The sequence below is a fragment of the Xenopus tropicalis genome, chromosome 7 (genome assembly GCF_000004195.4).
Source record: "Xenopus tropicalis strain Nigerian chromosome 7, UCB_Xtro_10.0, whole genome shotgun sequence".
Lineage (NCBI taxonomy): Eukaryota > Metazoa > Chordata > Amphibia > Anura > Pipidae > Xenopus > Xenopus tropicalis.
In genome coordinates, this window is record NC_030683.2 from 25,161,128 (window position 1) to 25,186,439 (window position 25,312).

General features: G+C 40.5%; 1 protein-coding gene across 2 annotated transcripts in view; it reads right to left on the minus strand.

Annotated features, from left to right (window-relative positions):
• edrf1 (erythroid differentiation regulatory factor 1) overlaps positions 1 to 25,312 on the minus strand; it is a 37,622-nt gene that overhangs the window by 6,755 nt on the left and 5,555 nt on the right. The window contains exons 7-23 of one of the 2 annotated variants that reach the window (XM_012959636.3): positions 24,543 to 24,644; positions 24,193 to 24,314; positions 23,819 to 23,930; positions 22,811 to 22,958; positions 22,131 to 22,239; positions 19,692 to 19,803; positions 18,152 to 18,415; positions 16,633 to 16,704; positions 16,403 to 16,550; positions 15,501 to 15,686; positions 14,658 to 14,858; positions 13,925 to 14,143; positions 9,886 to 10,112; positions 6,573 to 6,731; positions 4,360 to 4,509; positions 3,926 to 4,079; positions 2,271 to 2,386 (exon numbers count right to left, since the gene is read on the minus strand). In XM_012959636.3, the coding sequence (XP_012815090.2) occupies positions 2,271 to 2,386; positions 3,926 to 4,079; positions 4,360 to 4,509; positions 6,573 to 6,731; positions 9,886 to 10,112; positions 13,925 to 14,143; positions 14,658 to 14,858; positions 15,501 to 15,686; positions 16,403 to 16,550; positions 16,633 to 16,704; positions 18,152 to 18,415; positions 19,692 to 19,803; positions 22,131 to 22,239; positions 22,811 to 22,958; positions 23,819 to 23,930; positions 24,193 to 24,314; positions 24,543 to 24,644 (2,601 nt within the window). The remainder of the gene's footprint in view (positions 1 to 2,270; positions 2,387 to 3,925; positions 4,080 to 4,359; positions 4,510 to 6,572; positions 6,732 to 9,885; positions 10,113 to 13,924; positions 14,144 to 14,657; positions 14,859 to 15,500; positions 15,687 to 16,402; positions 16,551 to 16,632; positions 16,705 to 18,151; positions 18,416 to 19,691; positions 19,804 to 22,130; positions 22,240 to 22,810; positions 22,959 to 23,818; positions 23,931 to 24,192; positions 24,315 to 24,542; positions 24,645 to 25,312) is intronic. The other variant, XM_002932663.5, reaches the window with a different exon arrangement.

Below are 25,312 nucleotides of genomic sequence, written 5' to 3' on the forward strand. Positions count from 1 at the left end.
TTCCAGTTACTGCTACGTAGTTACGTACTACATCATGGACCCCATAGAACACTGAAGCCAAGCTCTGCTGGATTCCAACACCAGCAAGGTAGTATGGATGGTGAGTAAATAACTACTGCTGGGATAGCACTGGCTGGGCATTCCTCATGTGCGATACCTTCAGCTTGTCTCTTTAGCCCCCTCTGGACTTCAAGTTCCAACATCCTCTGACAGAATCTGAAAGCTGCAGTTCAGCTAGGGGCTAGGTGACCCTTCTCTGATCTCAACCGTCCCATTACCTTATCTTTCCATAGAGAACAGGTGCACTGCAGGCTGGCATGTCCTTCTATATAAAGTGGATGTGACTGTACATCTGCTCAGGCATATACACACACAGAACACAAGCCATAATATTTACTGATGGGCAAATCATGGATAGACAAATCGGGAAATCCGTGGCTCTGTCCCAGCAGCAAGGAGCATAGTGACAAATAGGCTGAGACACTGCAGAAACTGATAAAAAGGCCAGTGAAGCGCAAAATCACAGCTACTGGTAGGGGCAGCAGGGAAGCATCAAACACGTTCATACTCCGTGCTACAGATGTGCCCTTGAAAAAGACTCACCGGCTGCCAATGCAGTCTTGTGATTAATGAAAGCCTGCAGCTTTAAAGGGACAGCGCTGCCAGGGCACAAGCTGCTGGTGTATGAAAGAGCAAAGAGCTAATTGATATGAATTCCTGCTTATTAATAGGGTATATTATTTATAGGCAACAATACTGAACTTGCATATCTACTAAACCCACATCTAGATAAATAATATCAATGCAGAACAACAGCCCTACAGGATAACAAATGCATGGTTTGATATATTTTGAGGGTCCCGGCTGCAGTCCATTCCCTGCCAATTCCACTACAGTCTAATAAGTTAATTGCAAAACAGAACACAAAAGCTTTAGGCCGTACCAGCTAAACCAGCTGATTCTAAAGGGCCCGATGTGGCCTTACAAGAAACTCTGTCCAAGGGCTCCTCTATACATACACCTCACATTTTAATTAATCTGGCACTGTGGGTACTGGCCACTGGTACCAGTTGGATAGCACTAATTAGCTGTATTCATGCCAGTTAAAAATATCTAACAGTATCTGTACTAAACTTGCACTGTGTGGCAACTGTGTATAATAAATATGACTAGGGTGGCAGACCTAGGCAAAGAGCTCCAGAGGGGCACCGTGCAAGTGCAATGAGGTATGAAATGCAAATTTCAGTTTGGGGGGGGCAGTTTTATACAGTTTTCCCCTTATAATATACATACAGTGTAAGTGTCCTCTAAGTGACCATGAACATTTTCCCAAGCTAAGAACTAAAACTTTGGTAAAGTGGGTTGGGTAGAAAGCAGTGAGGCCTAAATATCATCACCTAGGGGTCCAAAGTCATTTTACAGTAAACCCAATAAGATTGGGTTGGCAAGAGCCAAGGTACTGTGTTATTTTTACAGAGGCAAAGGAAATGACAGAGCTGAAAGAGTTGTTTAAAACAGGAACAAAATGTAGATTTGGCCACCAGATACCAAATGACAAAGGCCAATGGCACCATAGATTCTATGGCAGGTAAGGTATGGGAAATTAATAACCCCTATCTGAGAAACAGACATCCAATTGAGTGTAAAAAAAATTACCAGAGACTAAAAATGAGCATGGCTAGAAATGCTATATTTTATTAATAGAAATTACTGTATCAGCCCAGAGGTTCATCAGGCTGATAACAGTAATGATCCAGGTCTTTATATTTGTCTAAAGGAGCTCACAATCTTGGATCTTGTTAGGCCATTCTTTTGCACTGCATAAGTTCCGTGGCCTCTGGGCAGCCACAGGGCCTATGCTTTAAATCTGCATAAAAGCAGATGGGGAGCTGTTGGGGGCATCTTCAGAGGAACAGATCTTCCCAACTAAATGGTTGGCTATGGTCGCACTGGGCTAGTAAAAAAGCCCAAAACATATTGTGTTGCATTTCTAGCCTAGTGCTGTAAGAGCATTTTAATAGCTTAAAAAGTTGTTCTATTTAGTAAAACAGGAGACGAGCTTGGAGGATTCTCCTTGGTGGCAAAGTATCAACAAGGTTAGAGGCCTGCAACTGAAGTACTTCTGCTAATGCACTTAATGTTTGAATATTCAGAATACAAATGAAGGTACACTGAATACAAGAGCCCTAATTAGAAAAAACTTCCAAAAAGCAGCATTCAGCAGATTTGAAAATGGGGTTTGTGCTCAGAGCTCTGAAGACTTTGCTTACCTGGTCAGATTCGGCCAGCAGCTCCTTGTGAATAACAACAAACGCACAGCGGGTTTTCATCATGATATCCAGAGCCCCATACAGAGTCTTCTGTTTCCCAGCACTGCTGTTCTGACCTGCAATGAAATAGCAGCCTTAAGTCTCATTAACCATATTCTGACCAATCGGTGCTTTTTTTTGTTGTTATTAGACCTACGGGATCAGCTGAGGGAATTCTAATGGTTGTGTTTGAAAGACACAAAGAGGCAGAGGTAGCTGTATAGCCCCCCCATGTTAGTCTATACTTTGTATATGAGAGTGAATGGCTTTCCTGTAACTCAGGATTTCATTTTCATGATGGGAGTTAAAACTTATTGTAATAAACAGAAAATTGCTTGCCTGAATAACTGCAGTGGGTGCTGGGAAAGTGGCTAGAAAACAGCAAGTTTCTAGACTGAACTAATCAGATTTTTACATTTTTAGCTTTATCCGCCTGGAGGTGTTAAATATATAAGGAGACACCCATATGGACAGGCTGTATCACAATGGAGATCCATGTGTGCCTAGGACACCCTGCTGTCAGTGCATCTGCTTGTTTCTATTCTCTATGGTAAGAAAATCCCACTGCAGATACTCACTGGGTACCGGAGCCAGAGCCAAGCGGTAGAAGGAATTGTTTTACTAATAAAGGCAAAACCTTCAAAATAGGCCCTGGCATTTGAAGTACACAAAGTACACCCACCAGCCCAATAAATAGTGACTGTCTATGGTACCATCCAGCAGCCCCTCTGGCATTTGCCAGAACCCACAGATTGCCAGTCCAGCCTGCTGCTGCTGCAAGTCATGGTAAATTCTGCAGTAAGATTTATGTGTGCCCCATATGCTGATGAAATGTCTGTATCACACAATTCCACGTGACATACTACATATTATATATAATGTATGTATGATAGGCTTAGTTTTATTCACTTTATTCGAAGCAGCACAATATACACATTAGTTGTATGCAAGCTGATCCCATGCAGGATCCACAACACTCAGTTTCTATTATATGTATAGCATGAAGTAAAGAGATCTGCTCATGCATCATATTGGCCAACATGACAAATTATCAAATGCATGTTACATACCTATCCAATGGACAAACTGAACAATATCCATGTACACAGATATTGGTTGGGATTGTATACATCCCAAAAATCAGTAAGTGTATGTGCATTGTCTTCGGGCAACATTCAGTTTGCTACAATCAGGAAGCATTCCTGTGTGCAAAGCCTCCTGTCTGTCAGAGCTGAGAACTGCCCATAGACACTAAACACTAGTAAGCCTAAAGCTGCCATACACCTGCGGGCCCAGCAGACAGATACCGTATGAGGGAACCACCTGAACAATCTGAACAGTAGAAAGTTAAGTTCCCACTCTTTGCTTCGTTTTGGCCCATCAAAAAAACACATTCCTATCAGGACAGATAATACTTGATCCACCAGAAATAAAGGATTATCTGTGAGAATAGCACCCTGACTGGCCATATATGCCCATGTGTTGGGCAATATAGTAGAAATCAACCAAACTGCCTAACTAGATCACAACAAGATTTACTATTCAGCCAAGATTGGAGATCAGAAATAGATAAATAAAGGCAAATAGGTCTGGTACAAGAATGTAATAGAACTTACTTGACATCTGAAATTCGGCAAAGGCAACCCTCTCCAGCTGCACCCGTAACAGCTCACATGGTGCATCCTTCAGAAACTGGAAATGCTGAACTGCTTTGCTGTAATGCAGATCTGCCATGACACGGTGCTGTTTCCTTAAGTGTTCATCGCCCACCTAAAAGAACAAGGTTCCGATTACCCTCACTGCTTGTATGGAGGCTTCAAAAGAGAAGAAGGAATGAAGACAAATGACTACTCTGATCCAAACTAGTAGGATCAACTGTCTCTGACAGGACCAAGGGTTAACTGCACACAAAGAAACATATACTTTGAGCTCTCTACATAGGTTTCTGGCCTACAAAGTAGCGGTTTCCTAAATGAATCCTGGCAGCATTATGATTGGCCCAGCTTCCCAACCAGTAATCACAGATAGGCTGTAAAATGCATGTCCGCACCTGGTTCCTCAGGCAGCTGTGGTACATGGAGGCCAGCCTGTGGTGAATGGTCGCCGCTCTGTACTGGCACAGTGGTTGTCTTGCGCACACAGTTTCGACATCGCAGTATTTCAGGGACTTCATCATGGCTTCCGTTACTTCTTTTTCAATCTACACAAAGGGAAATAGAACAGCGACAATGTTGTCCAAACTAGATGGCAGCTACAGGGTAAGGCCAGCAAATTGCCTTTCTGTGGATTCTGTGCTGTAATTAAGGAATGATGTCATGGGAAAACGTGTTTTTTTCAAAACCCATCAGTTAATAGAGCTTCTCCAGCAGAACCCTGCATTGAAATTTCAAAAACACAGATTTTTTTATATTTAAATTTTGAAATTTCACATAGGGCTAGCCATATTCTTAATTTCCCAGGGTGCCACAATCATGTGACCTGTGCTCTGATAAACTTCAGTCACACTTTATTGCTGCGCTGCAAGTTGGAGTTAAAATCCCCCCCCCCCCAGCAGCCGATCAGCAGAACAATGGGAAGGGAGCAAGATAGCAGCTCCCAGTAGGTATCAGAATAGCACTCAATAGTAAGGAATCCAAGTCCAGCTTGGGACTCCTTCGGTTACATGGGAGTAGAAGAAACAATAGGTTAGCTGAAAGCAGTTCTAATGTGTAGCGCTGGCTCCTTCTGAAAGCTCAGACTCAGGCACAATGCACTGAGATGGCGCCTACACACCAATATCACAACTAAAAATACATTTGTTGGCTCAAGAGTACAATTTTAAATGACAGAGTAAACTATTTGCTATGTAATCAATGTAATTTAGAAATAAAAAAAAGATACCATAAAAATCATGACAGTATCCATTTAACAAATCTTATCCTTTTAATCGGCTGCAAAGTCACACAAACATTCATAAGTACCCAAATATAAGACTGAAGACTAACTCAGTCTGCAACACACTGAAGTTAATGAAAAACTTGCACTTTAAACCCGAGAGAGATGTTCAAAAGCATTATTATTTTGTTTTAAAAATGCAGTCTCTTGATAAGGTTTGGGTACAAAGAAAAAGAAAGAGAATAAAGGGAATGAGGGGAATTTGAGGGAAAGGGCCGAGCAGTAAGAAAGGATAAGACGGGGCGAGCAGCGGGAGTCGGGAGTATAAAGGAATGACAAGTGAAGCACTGATTAAAAGGAAATGAAATCCACTGTACGTGGCTGATTAGAGAGCGGGGTGCCATGTCCTGGAAGGACGCATTACGCACACATCTCAGCACATCTGTTCGGCAGCAAACTAAAGAAGCGGCTCGAGTGCATCATCAAATGCTGGAAGTTTAGAATTCAGGAAGCCGGCTGATTGAGGCATTTCAGTGTTTATGGAATAATTAAATCATGCTGGGAAGCAGGACAGAAGGGAATGGGACCCTCTCTGAGCAGGCATTGAGCCGCATGTAGGATGATCTATCTCTGGAGCAGCAGGATGGAGTAATCATATAGGAGACGTCAGGCAGTACTACTAACTGCCCAGATCCCAACAAATACAGACTCAATAGTCACACTTTCTATGGCTGAGCATAGTGAGCATAATCATAAGGGTGTAAGCATACTGGTAGTGCAGCAGCATGTCCAGCCCCTAGCTTAGCATGATAAATGTGATGCAGGTATAGGGTTCCCTTATCCAGAAATCTCTGAATTAAGGAAAGATCATCTTTTATAAGAACCTATTTTAAGCAAATACAGTAGAAACCTCATTTTACGTTTTTTCAGGGGCCATATAAAAAAATGGTGTGAAATCCAGGAAAAATATAAAATCAGGGAAATGCATTATATATTGGTGAGAGCATAAAAATAAGGTGTAAAATGAGACAAAACTTAAAATCAGGGTATGTAAAATTTAAATTTTTGAAAATTATTTGATTTTTCTCTGTAGTAAATAAAAACAGAACACTAAACTTAAATGTATGAGGGGGCCTTTATGAGCCACAATGTACTCAGCAAATGCTTGGCACTGTAAAGGTAGGCACTTTTTGTAAAGAACAGTATTAAAGTTTTTAGTAAAGTGCTTCCCATGATACATGCAGAAAACATGACACGAAGGGGCAGATTTACTAAAACTAGAATTTCTCTGGCTTTGAAACTCGATTTGGTATTTTTCAAAACGATCAAACAAAAATAGAGAGTTAATATAAGAATATAGGACGAGACACAGGTGGTCCTATTCTTTACCTGCTCCTGGGCTTTCCTGGATAGAGGGGCATAATCCTGCAGCAAGGTGGCCATGGTAAAATATGTCGTTGACAGCTCCCAGTACACAGAGTCCCAAACGGCCTGATGGTTCTCTCTTTTATCCAAAGCCTTTAATGCTTTGTGATAATAATCAGCAGCCTGCGAAAGGAGAAAACATTGGATACCATTAGCTCTCTAATAGTGCAGCTTCCGGCAGATCAATAAAACCACCTATGATGGGTACCCATGGGCAGGGTATGACTGCTATGCACTCACTGGGGCACAGGTTAGTGAGAAACTATAGCTGCGCGTACGACAGTTCACTTTGTAACTCAATGATCACAAATATTATGGGCACAGTACATTTTGGTTGTATATCATCTATTGGACTGAGCATCATGGGAGTTGTACCTTAGTATGGGAGGTAGAATTGGTATGTCCCTCCCCTTAACACAGCTACAGTGGTGTGAAAAACTATTTGCCCCCTTCCTGATTTCTTATTCTTTTGCATGTTTGTCACACTTAAATGTTTCTGCTCATCAAAAACCGTTAACTATTAGTCAAAGATAACATAATTGAACACAAAATGCAGTTTTTAAATAAAGGTTTACGTTATTAAGGGAGAAAAAAAACTCCAAATCTACATGGCCCTGTGTGAAAAAGTGATTGCCCCCCTTGTTAAAAAATAACTTAACTGTGGTTTATCACACCTGAGTTCAATTTCTGTAGTCACCCCCAGGCCTGATTACTGCCACACCTGATTCAATCAAGAAATCACTTAAATAGGAGCTACCTGACACAGAGAAGTAGACCAAAAGCACCTCAAAAGCTAGACATCATGCCAAGATCCAAAGAAATTCAGGAACAAATGAGAACAAAAGTAATTGAGATCTATCAGTCTGGTAAAGGTTATAAAGCCATTTCTAAAGCTTTGGGACTCCAGCGAACACCGTGAGAGCCATTATCCACAAATGGCAAAAACATGGAACAGTGGTGAACCTTCCCAGGAGTGGCCGGCCGACCAAAATTACCCCAAGAGCGCAGAGAAAACTCATCCGAGAGGCCACAAAAGACCCCAGGACAACATCTAAAGAACTGCAGGCCTCACTTGCCTCAATTAAGGTCAGTGTTCACGACTCCACCATAAGAAAGAGACTGGGCAAAAACAGCCTGCATGGCAGATTTCCAAGGAGCAAACCACTTTTAAGCAAAAAGAACATTAAGGCTCGTCTCAATTTTGCTAAAAAACATCTCAATGATTGCCAAGACTTTTGGGAAAATACCTTGTGGACCGACGAGACAAAAGTTGAACTTTTTGGAAGGTGCGTGTCCCGTTACATCTGGCGTAAAAGTAACACAGCATTTCAGAAAAAGAACATCATACCAACAGTAAAATATGGTGGTGGTAGTGTGATGGTCTGGGGTTGTTTTGCTGCTTCAGGACCTGGAAGGCTTGCTGTGATAGATGGAACCATGAATTCTACTGTCTACCAAAAAATCCTGAAGGAGAATGTCCGGCCATCTGTTCGTCAACTCAAGCTGAAGTGATCTTGGGTGCTGCAGCAGGACAATGACCCAAAACACACCAGCAAATCCACCTCTTAATGGCTGAAGAAAAACAAAATGAAGACTTTGGAGTGGCCTAGTCAAAGTCCTGACCTGAATCCTATTGAGATGTTGTGGCATGACCTTAAAAAGGCGGTTCATGCTAGAAAACCCTCAAATAAAGCTGAATTACAACAATTCTGCAAAGATGAGTGGGCCAAAATTCCTCCAGAGCGCTGTAAAAGACTCGTTGCAAGTTATCGCAAACGCTTGATTTCAGTTATTGCTGCTAAGGGTGGCCCAACCAGTTATTAGGTTCAGGGGGCAATTACTTTTTCACACAGGGTAGGTTTGTAGGTTTGGATTTTTTTTCTCCCTAAATAATAAAAACCCTCATTTAAAAACTGCATTTTGTGTTTACTTGTGTTATCTTTGACTAATAGTTAAATGTGGTTGATGATCAGAAACATTTTGTGTGACAAACATGCAAAAGAATAAGAAATCAGGAAGGGGGCAAATAGTTTTTCACACCACTGTATTTATTGGATTGTATTACACCAATGTGCATGCTTCGTAAAGGCAATTACCCAAAACGGTGCCTGGTTATTGGCACAAATTAACACTTTTTCACACTAAACAGAGTGCTGCAGCGTCAATGTTTTGGATCAATAACCATCAATGTAATTTCACAAAGAAAACTGGCAATTAAACCAAATATTGTGTTTTACAAGCTTTGTCACACAACGTGTAACAAAGCTCCATGTGTGACATTGCCCTATGGGGTAGGATTTTTTTTCCCTGTGCCTCACAGGTTGGTATTACTGTCTGGATGTTAGGATCAATGACTCTAGCAACCAGATGGTACTTTAGGTATGAAAATAGCAGAGTGCCTGAATTATAAGCATTAACAATAACAAGGGGAATGGCTGCAGCATAGCACACAATACTTCAAAATGATGATCAAATAGGAGAAAGAGTCTAACTAAATAACTTTCTTTCTCACCTCCATAGAATTTAACAGGTGGGAGCAATAAATACACCCCGCAGGCCTTTTATTTCAAGCAGCAATCATGAGTGAGGGTGCCAGCTTGGAGGCGTCCCTCTGTAATTGTATAATATAAACCTGTACCCATCATGGGATAAATATTTACCCTTTTCTTTAAATACACTTTCTATATGCACACATTGCAGGGCCATCATTTAAATGGGTAATTAATGTAATTGTTTGCCATTGTCGCAGTAAATTGCCGTAGATAAGGAGTTTTATCTTGGTCAATTACATTCTATTAAACGGAGTACTAATTAAAAGCTTGAATAAACCAAGGTAAGCAAACAGTGGATCGCTAGTAATAGAACCTATCTGCTTTTACATTCATCAGGCCACCATAATTAACTCTGTGCCTCCATTCCCAAGCCAATGGAACAAAAGCTGGAAGACCAGAGTGAAGGTTTAATAAATGGCCACTCTGCTTTCCTTTTATTTTGTCCTTTCAAGTAAATACATGCCCTATATAAAGAACTTGTCTATGGTCTACCTATGGCCACATAAAGTATCCCCTGCAGATTGCTAGACCCAATCTTGCCTTGAATTAAACATTTTATGTGTACTTCAGCTATCGTTAACAAATACATGGTGCTTTCTACAGAGGCAGTATTTTTGTTCCCAGCTACTATATTAACATTCAGTGCAACCTTTTGTGTACTGGATAAAAGATGACCATTATACCTAATGTATAGGTAAGACCAATAGCAACTGGCCATTGCCCACCTTATTATAGTAGAGAGCCTCCTCTGGAGAGAATTCCCCTCTGCCAAGATCAGTTCCGCCACTAGAATGAGCCTGGGCGCAAATCCGCATCAAGCGGCCCATGTTGCACAGTAAGAGGGCAATGTTGGTCAAGTCCTTGATGGAGTCAAAACTGGAAATACCTTTCTCAAAGCTAGAGAAGCTCTTCTTCCACAAGTCTTGCTCTGCACTGGAAACGCTTTTGTTTGCTAGATTAAAATACGAGGGCACAAAACATTAAAAACCATTAACATTAAAAAATGACAGTGAGCACTATGAGACCATGGACAGAAAAAAAATAATGTGATGATTGGCTAGCTAGTATGTGCATGTCCCTGTACTTGGAAAGGCAGAAAAACTTGCAGGACACAGTATAAGATGGACCCACACTGTAATAGATACTTTACACCATAATTATGCAGGACACATTACTGAAATAATGTATCCACCAAATATAGAATAGTTACTCTTCACTAAAAGAACCATTGTTTACCTAGCAGCCATAACTGCCATCTGGGGGCAGAAGAGATACTGCAGTCAGGGGCCCCATGGCAGAGGGGACCCCCAATACACACGAGATTGGGAAGGTCACAGGCATAGTTCTGACACAATAGGGTATGGCCATAAGTATGCAGCACATTTTCTTTTCATTGGTGCGCCATTCTACTTGTTGACATGGCTCTTCGCCCAGGGCTCAGGTGACCAATAGGCTAATAACTGGGGCTCCAGGGCACCTGATTCCTGATGGCGGCCCTTACCATTATATAACCCACTGTCAGTAACAGAAGTGTTTAATCTATATAGAATACAATCAGGCTTAAAGCCTAAATCTGTACAAATTACAGAGGTGCGGCTGTAAGATGCCATAGACAGCAACTATTCATAAGGCCTGCAGAGTAGGTCTGGACTGGCCTTTAAAATAGCCCCTGGCATTTCAAGTAGACAAAGGCCCAAAAATCATCCTACCAGCCCAATAAATAGTTATTATCTATGGCATCTTACAGCAGCCCCTCTGGTATTTGCCTGAACCCACAGATTGCCAGTCTGGGCCTGCTCCAGGGGGCTGCTTAAGCTTCGGTGTACCTGAAATGCCCATTTTGAATCTCAGTCCACTTCTGTATACAACAATCACCCATCCAGATAGTTCCAATACATTCTTCCAGTTCTCCTCCCATCTTGCAAAATATTTGCTGACTCCTTTATTATATTTATTTCTGAGCGAAGAACTAAATGTGCATGTACTCTAAAATATTTAGAATCCCATTATTAGGTGGCAAAGTCATAAATAAATATGAAGCTGGCTGTGCCAAGCTTAAAGTCTGAGCTGAAAGAAGAAGTACCAAATGTTAAAAGAGAGAGCAATAAAATCTGTATACAGATAGTTTCTACAAGCAACCAGAATTGACCTACTGGCAAAGATGTGCTATTAATATGAGGCTTTGAAGCAGACAGCTATCAGAACCATTCAGAATTTGGGTTTTCTTCCCAAATAATCATGCAGCGTTAGCTGATCTGCTGCACTTTGCTTGAATGTGAAATACATCTCCCAGCATCCCCTGAAAGTGATTACAAAAGGTTTACGGCTGGGTTTACCCATAGTGCCCATTACCCATTGTAGCTATCAGTGCTGCCCTGTACATTTCAACAGTACACCTGCTAAATTTTCTAATTGGAACAGGTTCACTGTCACAAAAAAATGGGTTAATTGATTTAATTCACGACTGTCCAAATTACAAAGGGCTGTCTTTCCTTTATGGTATTTCCAGTGGCCCCTAATCATCCTCTTATTAAAGAGGGTTCATAGCAAAACAATTGTGTATTCTTCTGTTTCTGTGCAGTAAAAATATTAAATTTCCCTAGTGTGACAAGCACAGACCCTCTACATTCAAAAATGTTACACAAAGGCAGCCTTGCTACCCGGGCACATTACAATTTTACAGGGATGACACTGAGCCATCAAAGGCAGCAGTTCCACAGCCGGAGAGACACAGGTCGGACAAGCCCGATTCAGGACATAATACACAGCATAACCAGCAAAAATCTGCATTTGGTACTAGAGCCAAGGGGAAATAAGGACACTGCAGAGCCTGAATGCAGACTCTCTTTGTCAGGCTTCCTGATCTATTTCAGTTGCTGCAATGTATGCCCAGATCCATATTATTTATGTATATGCTCACTAAAAGAACAGGAAATATAATTTGAACAAGAACAAACTCTACCTTAATTCAATGTCAGTACAAGGCTGCAAGGCCAGTCACCAGTAGGGCAATACAAATGGCACCAAACATGGCCACAGGAGTGTATGATTATTGGTGCATGTATGGTGGATTTCAATTGATATCCTGCTGTCCCGATTGGACCTTACCGTGTGCAGCCCCTCATGCTCTCAGCTTGTTCAGAGGTGCCAGATCTGGCAAATAAGCATACCTGAATGCCCCACACGCATGGCCGCTTTGTGGAGAGCTGAAATTTTGTTTGGATTGCAATTGTAAAGGATATAGTGCATAAAGAAAGAAAACAAACAGAAATATATAGGGCAATACGTTATGAAAGGACAAAAAAAAAAAGTGTAAATTGCAGCACACCATACAATACACAAAGTGCACAGTGCAGGACTTGCTTGTCAGGACTCGTCTATTTATCTCGGTTTAAAGTCTCTTAAAAGTTTTGGCATTTACCTCCTTGGGTCGGGAGAATGGGCACACTTATGAAACCGTGTCAGTGGAGGAGTTTTATTGCACTGTGCACTTTGTGTACTGTATGGTGTGCTTACATATTTCTGTTTTTTTTTTCTTTATGCACTTTGACTAAATTCTATAGCCCAATCAAAGGGGTCTTATCAAGAGGAAGCTGCAAGCAAAATATCTTGTGCATCATAGAAGATTTCACTAAAGGGAGACCACCTATAGCGCCTCTAGCGTATATTACACATTGTTTTTGGATTGCAATGGTTGCTAAAATGATTTTGGGATGACAAACTGACAGATAAAGCATTGTTTACTTTCTTACACAGCACAACAACTCGTCAGTAATCATGGTTTCTGTATAGATCAATTCTGGAAATAGTAGTCCTCGGTTACTAGGAGATGCAATGGTCTGTTGCAATTTTGCAGGTGGAGCTCTTGCCACGGAGAAAGGACATACTGATGTGGTAATGACGCTTGCTGGTAATTGAGAGATCCCACCATTTGTACACACTCTCTATTTTGCCAATAATTGTGTTATTTGTTGTAAGAGTTACCAACCACTGCCTTTGGCATGAATAATGGTGAATTTAGTACAGACAATATAGCACAGTCCCACACAAATCCCCTCTTACTTGTCTGCTACTCCATGTCTTTGCTGACACTACTAGGGCATGCGTAGAGAGCTAAGTATGGTGGCCCAGCAGGGACAAATTTTGCTCTGGGACAGAGACATGAAAAAGCAGGGCAATCACTAACAGGTACAAGAGTTAAATTTTAGGGGCTCTAGATTTATTGCTGTAAAAATAATATTGTATATAAGGGCAAGTAAATCAGCTTTAAAACAACTGAAAATGTATATAATTAATACTTTTGCTATTTTTAAGCAAAATAAGTGTAAGACAAACCTTTATCATAAATCATGTACAGATGCCCAGGGCTGGAGTTAAAGAAGAGGGGGTCCCTGGCAATGCAAGATGGCTGGGGACCCCATCTGAGGGTAGGATCACATAAATAATAGATTTCCAATCTACAGCACCTCCAGCTGTTGTTGAGCTACAACTCCCAGCATCCCACCAGTGGACACAAAGCTGCAGGCTAACAAATGATTAACAACATGCCCTTTGAATATGAATCAATGTTTTCCCTAGGACCTTAATGCTGGAGGCCCAAAACTCTGTCCTACTGTCCAGCAGTTTCCCTATAGTGAGGCTTTAGAAAGAAGTAAACAAAATCCTTATAAACTCTACAATGTTGTATGGCTGCCACTAGAAATCTTGCTACTGTCCAACTCATATAAACTCTATCCAAGAAGAATAAAAGACAGAAGGGCATACCTAATCTCTCTGACTGCAAAGCAGCTGCTTGGTTCATATAAAACACTCCGATTTCATTCCGGATATTCCCAAGGCGTTTCAGGACCTGTGTGCTCTGTTCTGGGTTCTGGGTCCGCAGGTTTGTGAAGGACAGAATTTCGTTGGCTGACTCGTAGCATCTGCAACTCACAGAGAGTTGGCATTCCAGGTCATTGATTAGATCAGTTGCCCACGAAAAACCTACAGAAAGTAACACTGCGTTAGTAACGCAGCATGTACGGAACAAAATCACACATTCATAATGATCACTTTGACTTGTACTTATCCTTATGGGTAAAATGACAACTTGGGCCTCTAATAAAGTCTTTCAGCTGAGTAGATAAGTATACAGAAAATTGTTGTAAAGTAAAAATGTCATACAGAAATGCTGCCTTAACTGCCAAAATAATTGTATTTTATCTGAGCAAGCGAATCATGGAAGTGGTGTTACCACTGTAGGACCTGCACTCAACCGGAACCTGCCTCTTCCCCCTACATACGCTACTTCGGTGCGCACCCTGGTTCTAAGACAGGGAATCTTCAAGTAGACCTTCCCAGTCTGACCTGCAACCAACTAGAAACCCAAATCCAAATTTTAACCCCAACCCTGGTATTTATTACTAATTAGCCTCAAAATTATCCCAAGATTCAAACACTAGATCACATGCAGAATTACAAAAGCCAAAGCAGTAAATGAAAGGTCTGAAAATGAAACCTTGGCAACTGGATTCCCTTTGAAGACTGTGTAGGATTTCCTGGTCATCTCGGGTTTGGTAACTGTACTCCTCGTAATAGGCAGCTCGGTTGCTTGCATTCTGGGCCAGCATTAACTGGACGTCCCCGCACAGAGTGAGGTACTGACAGAGGAGGAGCATCACATCGGGCACAATGCCAGTGCACAGGCAACTGTAGGCATCTGGAAAGGAGTTGGGTGACATATTAATAGACATAACACTAAGTGCAAGGAAAAGACAGATTCAAATAAAGAGCAGCATTGTCCAACTGAAGGTCCAAAGGATCACGTAAACATCTCATTTATTTTCATGATGTATTTTAAATCCCAGTCCGGATTTGAGAACAGCACAAACCCTGCAGGCTGTACATCTCTGCTACAGTCCCACTGAGAGGAACATGTGTTGGTGGGGACAGAGAGAGAAGGAACAGGTGCATTTCTGTATTATTTTATTGTATTCATTTAGTTAAGCTGCCAATTTAACCAACTTACTTCATACACAAGACAAAGAAAAATATGATAATACATTGTAATACCAGTACATGGTTCTGGCACAGCAAATTGGTTTAACCGAAATTAAATTTTCATGCAAAGTACCTGGCTGGAATTACAGAATGACTAATGTTATTTAATCTCTATATTAGCGAACTATAACTTGTGCCTCCTCGCACTTCTCTTTTCTCTTCACTTTTGTCTATTTGTAACGAAAAAATTTGATAGTAAAATCTTTTAAAAAAACATTTTCATTCAAGAAAAGTCTTATAATTTCAGCCACTGCTAAGTCGCTTTAGTTGTTGCACTTGACATGAACAGGCAGCAACCTACCGTGACACTGCAATGCCAGCTTGACATATCTCAGTGCTCTGCCGTATTTCTGTAGGCTCACTGCTGCATCCGAGAGCACATAATATGCTTTTGAGGCTTTGAGTATGAGCTGGAGCTTTATTTTAAACTGCCAGGCATCTGGAACAATCCCAGATCGGCTCGAACACTTATTTTCCGACGATCCCACTGAGAATGAAAAAATTTATTATAAAATACAAGAATAAGGTGGCTAATATTGTGGCCTGCCAATCTAATGTTAGGGTTAGGGTTCCAGCAATGATATGCCCCCACCCCATTCCCTTGGCAACACAAAGACCTACAAATAACTCAAAGTTTATTAAAGTGGTCCTCTACCAAAATACTATTTTTTACATTAAAAAAATGTAGTTCTAAGAAATTAAATGCAGTGTTTCTTTATCCCTTTTTGTTCTCCGTCCGACTCCTGAACAAGGTAACAGGAGTCGGTTCTCCACAGGTCTGTTAATCAGGTAGCCACATTGTTTCAGGAGTCAGAACCATGAGGGGCATAGAATGTAAACAGCCAGAGAGATACTGCTTTCAAAAGCAGTTACATTTACAATCCAATGTTTAGGAAATATTTATTGAAAAGCTGCTTTGAATTGCATTTTCTTTAATTATGCAAAAACAAATTTCGGTGCAGAACCCCTTTAAGATGTAAAATATTTATGTAAACACATTCTTAACAAAAAAATAGCCTATTGCAAGCGAATACAGCAAAATATTGTTTATTATTTCTGCATTATTTATGTCTGCTTTAATTTGTTTTTGTATTTAAAAATCCCCTTAAAATGTTAATGTCTATTTAACTAATAAACAGGCAAATGTGCCTCTTCTCATTACCAACATTTATATATCCGTTACTTTTATAATAGTAATCTTACTTTTATGGAGAAATAACTCAATTTGCTTTTCCATGCACTCAGGCCTGTCAGCTGAGTCATCCTCGTATTTCAGTGGGATAGGAGTACTGGGGTCTGCTGCTGGGAGCTCCCCGTCTTTTTTCACACTGCTGTCAACACATTTCAACCCCTAAGAAGAAAGAACACAGGGCTTCTGTTATAGCAACAATAAATACATTTAGGGGGAGAGGGGGAGAGTGAATGAGTCTTACCTCTAAAACATAACTGAGCACTAATCGGCATCGTTCCTCAGTGTCGCTGCAAACTGGGAATGTGTAGTTAGACTGCAAAACAGATAACACATTTCCAAAAAATATGTCAATAGAAGAAAAACGTAAATTTGTATTTTTTCATTGAAAGAACAATGGCTTCTATAGGCAAAAAAAAATATGCAAGCAGGGTTAGAAACACCTCTATGGAAAGGTGGCCATACACAAGTCAATAAATGGTGCTGACTTATGTTGCCAACTTATCAGCCCATGTATTAGACTACGTGACCGATATCTGGCCAAAAATTAGCCAGTAATTGATCAGGCAGGTTTGAATATCCCACTCGCCAAGAACCGCATCAGTGTGTTGCTGCAGTCCTCATTTGACAGATCTCAGTAGGTGAACTGCAGCTAGACTGTTACAGAACAAGATGGCAGCGCCTATTCATACCCATGAACAGCCAGATAAATAAGGCTTAGCAACCAGTGCTATGATATTTTTTTTGTAATCCAACTGAAACCAGAGAAACACTGATGTTGTTGTGTATTCTATAACAGTGCTTAGCTCCGAAAATGTCACTGTGACCTGCATGTTAATCACTCCTCCAATGAGTGTATAGAAGGGCACAGCCAAGCAGAATGGCATATTTACAGATGCTTTAAGATTTCCACTTCTGTAACAAAAGGAAAACTTTTCAAAGCAGTAAAAACTGCTGTAGGAATCCTGAATTATTCACAAGTAAAAGTGTTTTGATTACTCATAAAGCTACTCTTTGCCAGTTTTATATGAACTTCTGAGTACTCATTCCAGCATGGTTTACTATTTCTGCCTACTGCAGAGTGCCAAATTACCCAAACTGCTATTACACATGTGCCTTCCTTCTGGTTATACAGGTAAGGGACCGGTTATCCAGAATGCTTGGGACCCAGGGTTTTCCATATAAGGGATCTTTCAATAACTTGGACCTCCATAACTTAAGTCTGCGAAAGATCATTTAAATATGGAATAAATCCAATAGGCTTGTTTTCCTTCCAATAAGGATCAATTATAAATATCTTAGCTGAGATCAAGTCCAAGGTACTGTTTTATTATTACAGAGAAAAAGGAAATCATTTTAAAAAATTAGAATTATTTGCTTATAATGGAGTCTATGGGAGATGGGCTTTCCGTAATTCGGAACTTTCTGGATAATGGGTCTCCGGATAAGGGATCCCATACCTGTACTGCAAGAGGAGCTGCAGAGCTAAATATCTTGCTACACTTCAACATCAGGTAGAAAAAATGTTTAGAATAGAATGGGCTGTTCACTTTCTGACACCAGTCCGAATGTGAATGTCCCTTTTGAAGGCTGCTTTTTTGTAGGTTAAGTATTGGCATAGTATTGGCCTTGGAATTTATCTATACAAAGCCAAAGATGGCAGAGATCAACCTATTATTCCATGACTCCAATCACTCACAGACTGACCAAATTCTCCCGTTACCTCAATGAGAGCACACATCCCATTTACAGGATATGCCTACCCGTATCTGATGCGTGGATTTATATTTCTCCGGAACAGATAACTCCCTGACTGATTTAATGACAGCGATGGCTTTGGAGTCTTCGATAATTTCGGAAGTGGAGTTGTAGGACAGAGTTTCATCGCTGTCAGCCATTTCTTCCTCCTCCTCTTCACTGTAGCTTTCATCGGAGTTCCCGTTGGATGGAACATCCCCATTTTCTTCTTTCTTTGGCTCGTCGAGTTGGAAAAGTTCTGAAAGCATGTAATTGGCTGATGCAATAATCTTCCAAGGAAGGGAGAGAGAGTAAATATGTACATACAATCAAGGTAAACATAACCATTTCTTACAGCTAGACTTGCATATGCTATATTTAGAAAGTGGTATTCTAAGGTCATTTCCTTTTTGTCTTCATTAGTTACGGTTTTTGATTTAACGTTAGAGTGTTTTCTGCTTTCTAGGTCCCTGAACTCACCCGCCTAATTGCATTTAAAATGACAGGTGCCATACCTAACAAAATATTAAAGTAGAAGTAAAACCTAAAAAAGATTATAAATAGAAATGCTGAATTTTATATTCTTAATTTAATGTATTAGCTCTGCAGTTCTGCAGCTTTGTAACAGCAATGATCCATGTCTTCCAAGTTGTCAGGGGGAGATCCCTACCTCTAATGTTGTTACATCTTTTACATGTCAGTGACACTGCACATGCTCGGTATGCTCTAGGCTGCTGAGAAGCTAAACTTAGGGGTTGCTCACTGCTTTGTGTTACTGCCAGCACATATCAAAGGGACACACAAGATGAAAATGTTTAATGAATATTATTTGAGCAGGGCTGGAGAAAAATTGATGTCCCCCTGGCAAAGCAGTAAAAAATAGGGACACCCATACAAGGAGTGGTTGAGGGTAATATATACAGAGCAGGTGTATCCAACTATACCTGCTGTTCTACAACTATAACTGCCAGACTGGGCATCCATGATGTATGTACTTATAATATATAGCTACTGCTCCAAAATGTTATAATTGTTCCTTTGCCTCACTTGGCCCTATTGATGCTGGGGGCTATCCTATCTGACCTACCATCAAACCTGCCCAGTTCTTACATCATGTTACTGCAAATAGCATGTTAAACAAACTGCTTACAAAGACAGGGATACAAGTCTTCTGTATCTAATAGTTATTATGCAATGAGAACATTGGTCAGTGGGTAGTAGTGGGGACATCAGCTCAGCCAGCATGTTCCCCTAGACTTGCCATGACAGGCCTTTAAGATTGATCTACCCACTGATATTCTGGGTAGGCACCTTAAACAGAGTCTTTGCCTGTAATTCCCCCCCCTTCATTAAAAAAAAAAAAGAATGCTGTATTTGCATGGAGCGCTTGTACAGCCATACTATTGCAAATATAAATATAATTGTTTTGTAACTGTTGATGACTATGGGTACTGTTTCCCAAAGCCCAGCAATTCATTTTGATATTCTACAGTTTCATGGCAATGCGCTGGCAGGAGACCCCGTATAATACTGAAATATATTTGCTGCCATGATCTATAAACTTACTTGTGGATGCCTCCCCTTGTCCACTAACTTCAGGCAGTTTAATAACAATGTTCGGATGGTTCCATAGTGCTTCCTGTTTTGGGTTTTCTTCATCATCATATTACAAGCCACCCTATTAGGAACAAACAAGAGAAAGATTAATGGCACATACAGTTTTAATGTCACTGCTTGTTTCCTGGCTAATAGTTTTCTTTGCTGCAACAAATTGGGTCACTTGTGCATGGCAAGATTTATTCACTTATGTTTCCGCTGAGTCCCGGGAAGGCTATAAAGATTCCAGTGCGTTAATGCATCATGATAAATATTTAAAATTTTATTTTACAGGGGACAAAGCCACAGAGAGTAGGAACAGCGTTATGAAGGGGCTGCAGGGAAATATCACAATGCGGGCCGAGTACAAATTTAACACACACAAAGAAAAAAAAAAATCCTGTGTTCACAGTTCATTCCCATAAGGCAACGTGGAATGAGAAATGGGTTTTAATTTGTGGGTTTGTGAGTAGTTAACTATTCCACTGTAGTTTAACATCCCACTGAGCCATGTTACAATGCAGTTCCCTATTTAAGCATACATTTTACAGCCCAATGAAATGCACTGAGCATATTATATTTTTAACCCACAGGATAGATTCAGGCCTGGACCCAATAAGCTCAGTTTGCCCTGTTACTAACTGACTGCAGGCCCTCACCTGCAGTTACAAGAAAGCTGGTAGGTTGGGACATATACCAACAATCACAGCCAACCAGACATTAGCTAGGGGTACACTAAGCTAGAGTGATGGCACATAGGGCTTTGTTGCCTGTCGGAAATCATGCTCCCTGCAGGTGACAGAGCACCCAAAACACCTCTTAAAGCTGGGGTGGGCAAACTACAGCCCGCGGGCCACATCCGGCCCGTTGGCCTTTTTAATCCAGCCCGCTGACTCGGTGGCCCCCTTTAAAGAATTACGGGCCCTGATTGGTTACGGCCCGTGCGTGCACATGTCATCATTACGGGGCGCAACCGTATTAAAGTGCTTTGATGCAGCGGGGAGCCGGGGGAACAGACGCAGGCGAAGGACAGAGGAAGCAGGAGGTCGCTGGAGGATGGAGCTGGGGGGAGCTGCAGGAAGCTGTAGGTCGCTGGGGGGGATGTTGAGGATGATGCTGGGAAGGACGCTGGGGGGGGGAACCTACAGGATGCTGGGGGGGAGCTGAAGGATGTTGGGGTGGGGAGCTGGAGGATGCTGGGGGGGGGGGGAGCAGAGAGGCCTCGTGATTTCTGTCGAAGTCAATGTGGCCCCTGAGCCAAAAAGTTTGCCCACCCCCGTCTTAAAGGAACAGTAATACCAAAAAATTAAAGTGTATAAAAGTAACTAAAATATAATGTATGGTTACCCTGGACCACTAAAAGTTTTTAGTTTGCTTTAGAAACACTACTATAGTTTATATAAATAAGCTGCTGTGTAGTCATGGGGGCAGCCATTCAAGCTTTCAAAAGGAGAAAAGGCACAGGTTACATAGCAGATAAAACATTATTTTATTCTACAGAGGCTATCTGCTCTGAACACAGCTGTTTTCAACATGAGCAAAATAAATATTCTGCCTATTCTTTTGATTTAAAAAATATATATTTTAGTTGGGTTTTTTTTGTGTTTTTTTTTAAAAAAAAAACTTTATTTTGACTTCACGCCTTCTATCTTACTATATTAAGCTGAGTTAATTTATCTAGAGACACTGAGTTCTATATAAGCATATATAAGCAAAACCCCCACCATTTTCACCCATTGTAGTGACTGTTTTGGCTTACAGATAAGCAAATCCATTACACAGGAGAATGATCTGTGTACTGATAAACTACCTTGCAAGGACCAAACACGGAGTAGCTTTCATTTCCCTCTTTGTCCTGTTTAGCTCAAGAAACAACAAAAACCATAGATTTGTCCTGGTTAAAACAATAGTCAGAAAGTATGTTCACCACAAGCCCTATTCACTGAACTAATGTTGAACAAGGGGGAGTATATTTCTCCTTTATGTAATATCATTTTCATATAATAGTTTATCATAGTAATATCATGGGGTTTTTTGTTATTTCTTGCCCTACACAAGAAAAGGAAACCACCTTCATTTCTGGAGTTCCTGTAACCTCCCATTTTTCAAAGCAGAAGCTGATAAAACTAATAAACAGTCTATGGACAAGCGCTCTGTATCATAAGCTGGTCCTTATCTCAAAAACGAACAAAGGCTGCAGCTTAGGGTTTATTTACAGAGTGTTCATGTGGACTCAACCTAAGTGTTTAGCAGATCTAAATTCAAACTCTTAATATCATGTGAACTTAAAGCTCTGAAAAACAGAACGTGACAATTTTGTTGTTCAAAATGCTGCATATAAAAATATATCTAAAAAACTAACTAAAACTAAAAAACCTGCTTAATGCCAACTTCTGATGGAGCACTTACTTGTAAAGAAGAATGGCCACGGGCATGGTGAATGGGTTTTGGTATTTATCCTCCGTTTCTTCACATAAAGTTGTAAGGTCATAGAGCTTTACTATGTCACTGCCGCTGGCTAAAATAAAGAATATTACTTTTTAGTGGGCAAGCACAGAACCAGATGATATTCGGCCAGTGTCCCTCCAGTACTGCGAGAGGAACATGCCTCTTCTGTATTCCCCTAGTTTTGGCCATAGAAAATGCCAATAAGCTCAAAAAGGCACCGCCTGGCCTGTCAGTGCACACATGGGGCAGATTTCAGTCGGGAAGCAGTTAAGTGTTTACAGCGAAATAGCTTCTTGTTTTAATTTGTGAATTAGGTGTACACAGAATAAAAACAAGAACAAAATAGACTGTAAACAGCCACTTGCAGTTACATCCAGACACAATTTTGTTATGCATTCTTAATATTAAGAAAAAAAAAAAAAAGCATAACGTACAGCAAATGACAACTGCAGTTGGAGCGGCACACAGACAGGCAGTAAGGTGGAAAGGAGGAGTAGTGGGTTATACTGTCTATATTTTCTAAGGGCCACTCAAACAACAGCTTAGAATAGAGAACAAGCAGATATGTGTTAGACCGACAGCGGAAGACTCAGACCAACCCAAATGGGCAGAGAATAAAAAGAAATAAAACATTGTTTTACCTTTAAAAAGCCAGTAAGTGTGTCCTTCTTTAGTGCAATTAGACTTCAAAAACGATAAAATATTTTGTGCTATGTCTTTAATAACTTTAGTTGAAAAATTTGAATTCTCCAGATTTGGTATATCTTCTGTTTTAATCATCTCATATTTCTACAGTTTCGGGGAAAAGAAACAAAAATACCAGCAAACTTAGTAAAGGCTAGAACAAACAGAAGCATTCATATTTGCAGGAGTATTAATATTATACTATGGTTCACAGAATGGGATAAAAGCAAGTGATTGGTCAATTCAGTGTACAGGAAAAGTCTCTATCATCAGATAGTTGTTAAGTAAAGGTCCATTTCTATCCTTAAACAGGATCTTTGAAATCTTTTAATACTGGCCACACTTAATCATAAATATGCAATACAAATTATGTAATTTGGGTGGGGGAGATGTGCCCAACTTATAATATACAAAGTAGGAAAATGTAGGTTTTATACGTCCCTTAAAAACAGTTGCTCATGCCAGCTTGTGCTCTACCATAATACTGCAATGCAATATTAGTCCCATGGTTGGCAAATCAGGAGCAAACCTCAATGCCCTTTTGTACACAGTTAAATGTGAACAACACAGATTAGATGCAACCCAACAGATTGTAAATAGTCTCTTGTAATCACACAATTTTATTGTGCTGCACATAATTACAGCCTAAGGCAACTGACCTGGAGTGTCTAGTAACAAACTGCAACAAGTTGTGGATACATTTGGATACTGTCCTGTCTTAGAGCAGCTTTACAGAGCAATTCATTGGCAACTTTAGCCCAAGTGAATACTACAATATGTGTGTGCATAGGCACAGAAACTTGTGTTTCAGGCCAATCCACAAAAGAAGCACCTCTAAAACAAGAAAAAGCCTGTGTGTCCCAGGGAGTCTATCACTTCCACATGTTACACAGAGCACATAAGTTTGTTGCTGCTGCTTCTTTGCAACACAGGGTATTTATATAGGAAAAGTGCAGTTAACCTACCTGTACAATCCCATTGACATGGAAACACATCACAAGTTCAGGGACATTACAGATCAGATTATCCAACCAATAATCAATACCAGTCAGCACATTGATTGGCTTATTGTTGTCCCTTCAATGAAAAGAGAAGTTAGTACAAAGTTAAACAATATCACATATTTCTTTTAAGAACACTACACAGAATAGGTATGAGGGTGCATAAAACTCTTTCCACTTATGACACCTGGGGCAATTTGCTTGGTCACTTACTTACCTGAATGGCCCTGGCAAAGAAAGATTAGGTGAATTGCCCAAGGATACAAAGAGATGAAACAAGGACTTATGCTAACAATTTTCATCTGCAACAAAGCAACCTGTATGGCCTTTCATCTCACCTGAGACGCAAACTCACAGCAGGATACCGCCCACCACCAAAGATAGGCATATTGGAGCCCACCAGCATGTGAATATCTTCAAACGTCCACAGGATATTTCTGACAAAGTCATTTTTAAGTCCCTTGAACAAACAAAATGAAGTTATGAAATTGCAGTTGTAGAATTACATGGTGGAAATGTAAATTAAAAAAAAAAGTGTCAGTAAAAATAAAGAGAAGGAAAGGGAAAACATGGATAACTACTTCTACGGTGATTGGTTATAGATGTCGATTTGGAGTTTTGGTTAAAAATGATTTCTCTTGCGCTGGACAATTGCATTTTTTCCTCTTGTGCTTGATATAGTTCATACCTGACCATGTTCCCTGTCATTAAAGAAAGTGGGAAGACTTTGTTCTTTGGTGACTGGGGCCACACGTCCCTCTCTATCTGAGGGGTCAATGGACACAGTTCCCTGTGAAAAGTGCAAGCACACAACATTGGCAGTGGAGGATGAAGGCTGAATCAATTTCAGATGGAGTGTAAATAACACCGATCATATAGCGCAAATTAAAATCACTGGGGTTGTAAAGCAAAAGCAAGGGCTGGCTGGCAACAAATTCTAACTTCTGTTTTCCTACAGAGATAAATTTGGAATACTGGAAGAATGAGATCATGCAAGGGAAATGTATGGCCCCACCAGTCCTAGAGTTCTGCAAACCTCTTTATATGACTCCAGTTTAATAAGAGAAAGGTAATACCTTGCCTGATTATACAGAAGGGGCTACCAGCTCTAGCCCACTATACTGGCAAAAAAGGAGGGACCTGATGAAAGGGGGTCAAAAACTCCCTAGCACTTTTTCTCTACATTAAACATATACTCCCCCTATATTATGAAAGGCACAATGCTTGACCAAGTGCAGTAATCAGTTGAAACTAATTTAAGATTTTTGCTTTAAAACACACGACCAGTAAATTCTACCACTTGATCAATTGCTATAGGCAACTATATCTGTAGCTAACTTTGCACTTTTTATGATATAACCTTATGGTGATTTATAAAATAAGCCTCAACATGTAGGCGGATCTATAACATATGCTATCTGACTTAAATATTAAAAAAAGACTGTTACCCACAAATAA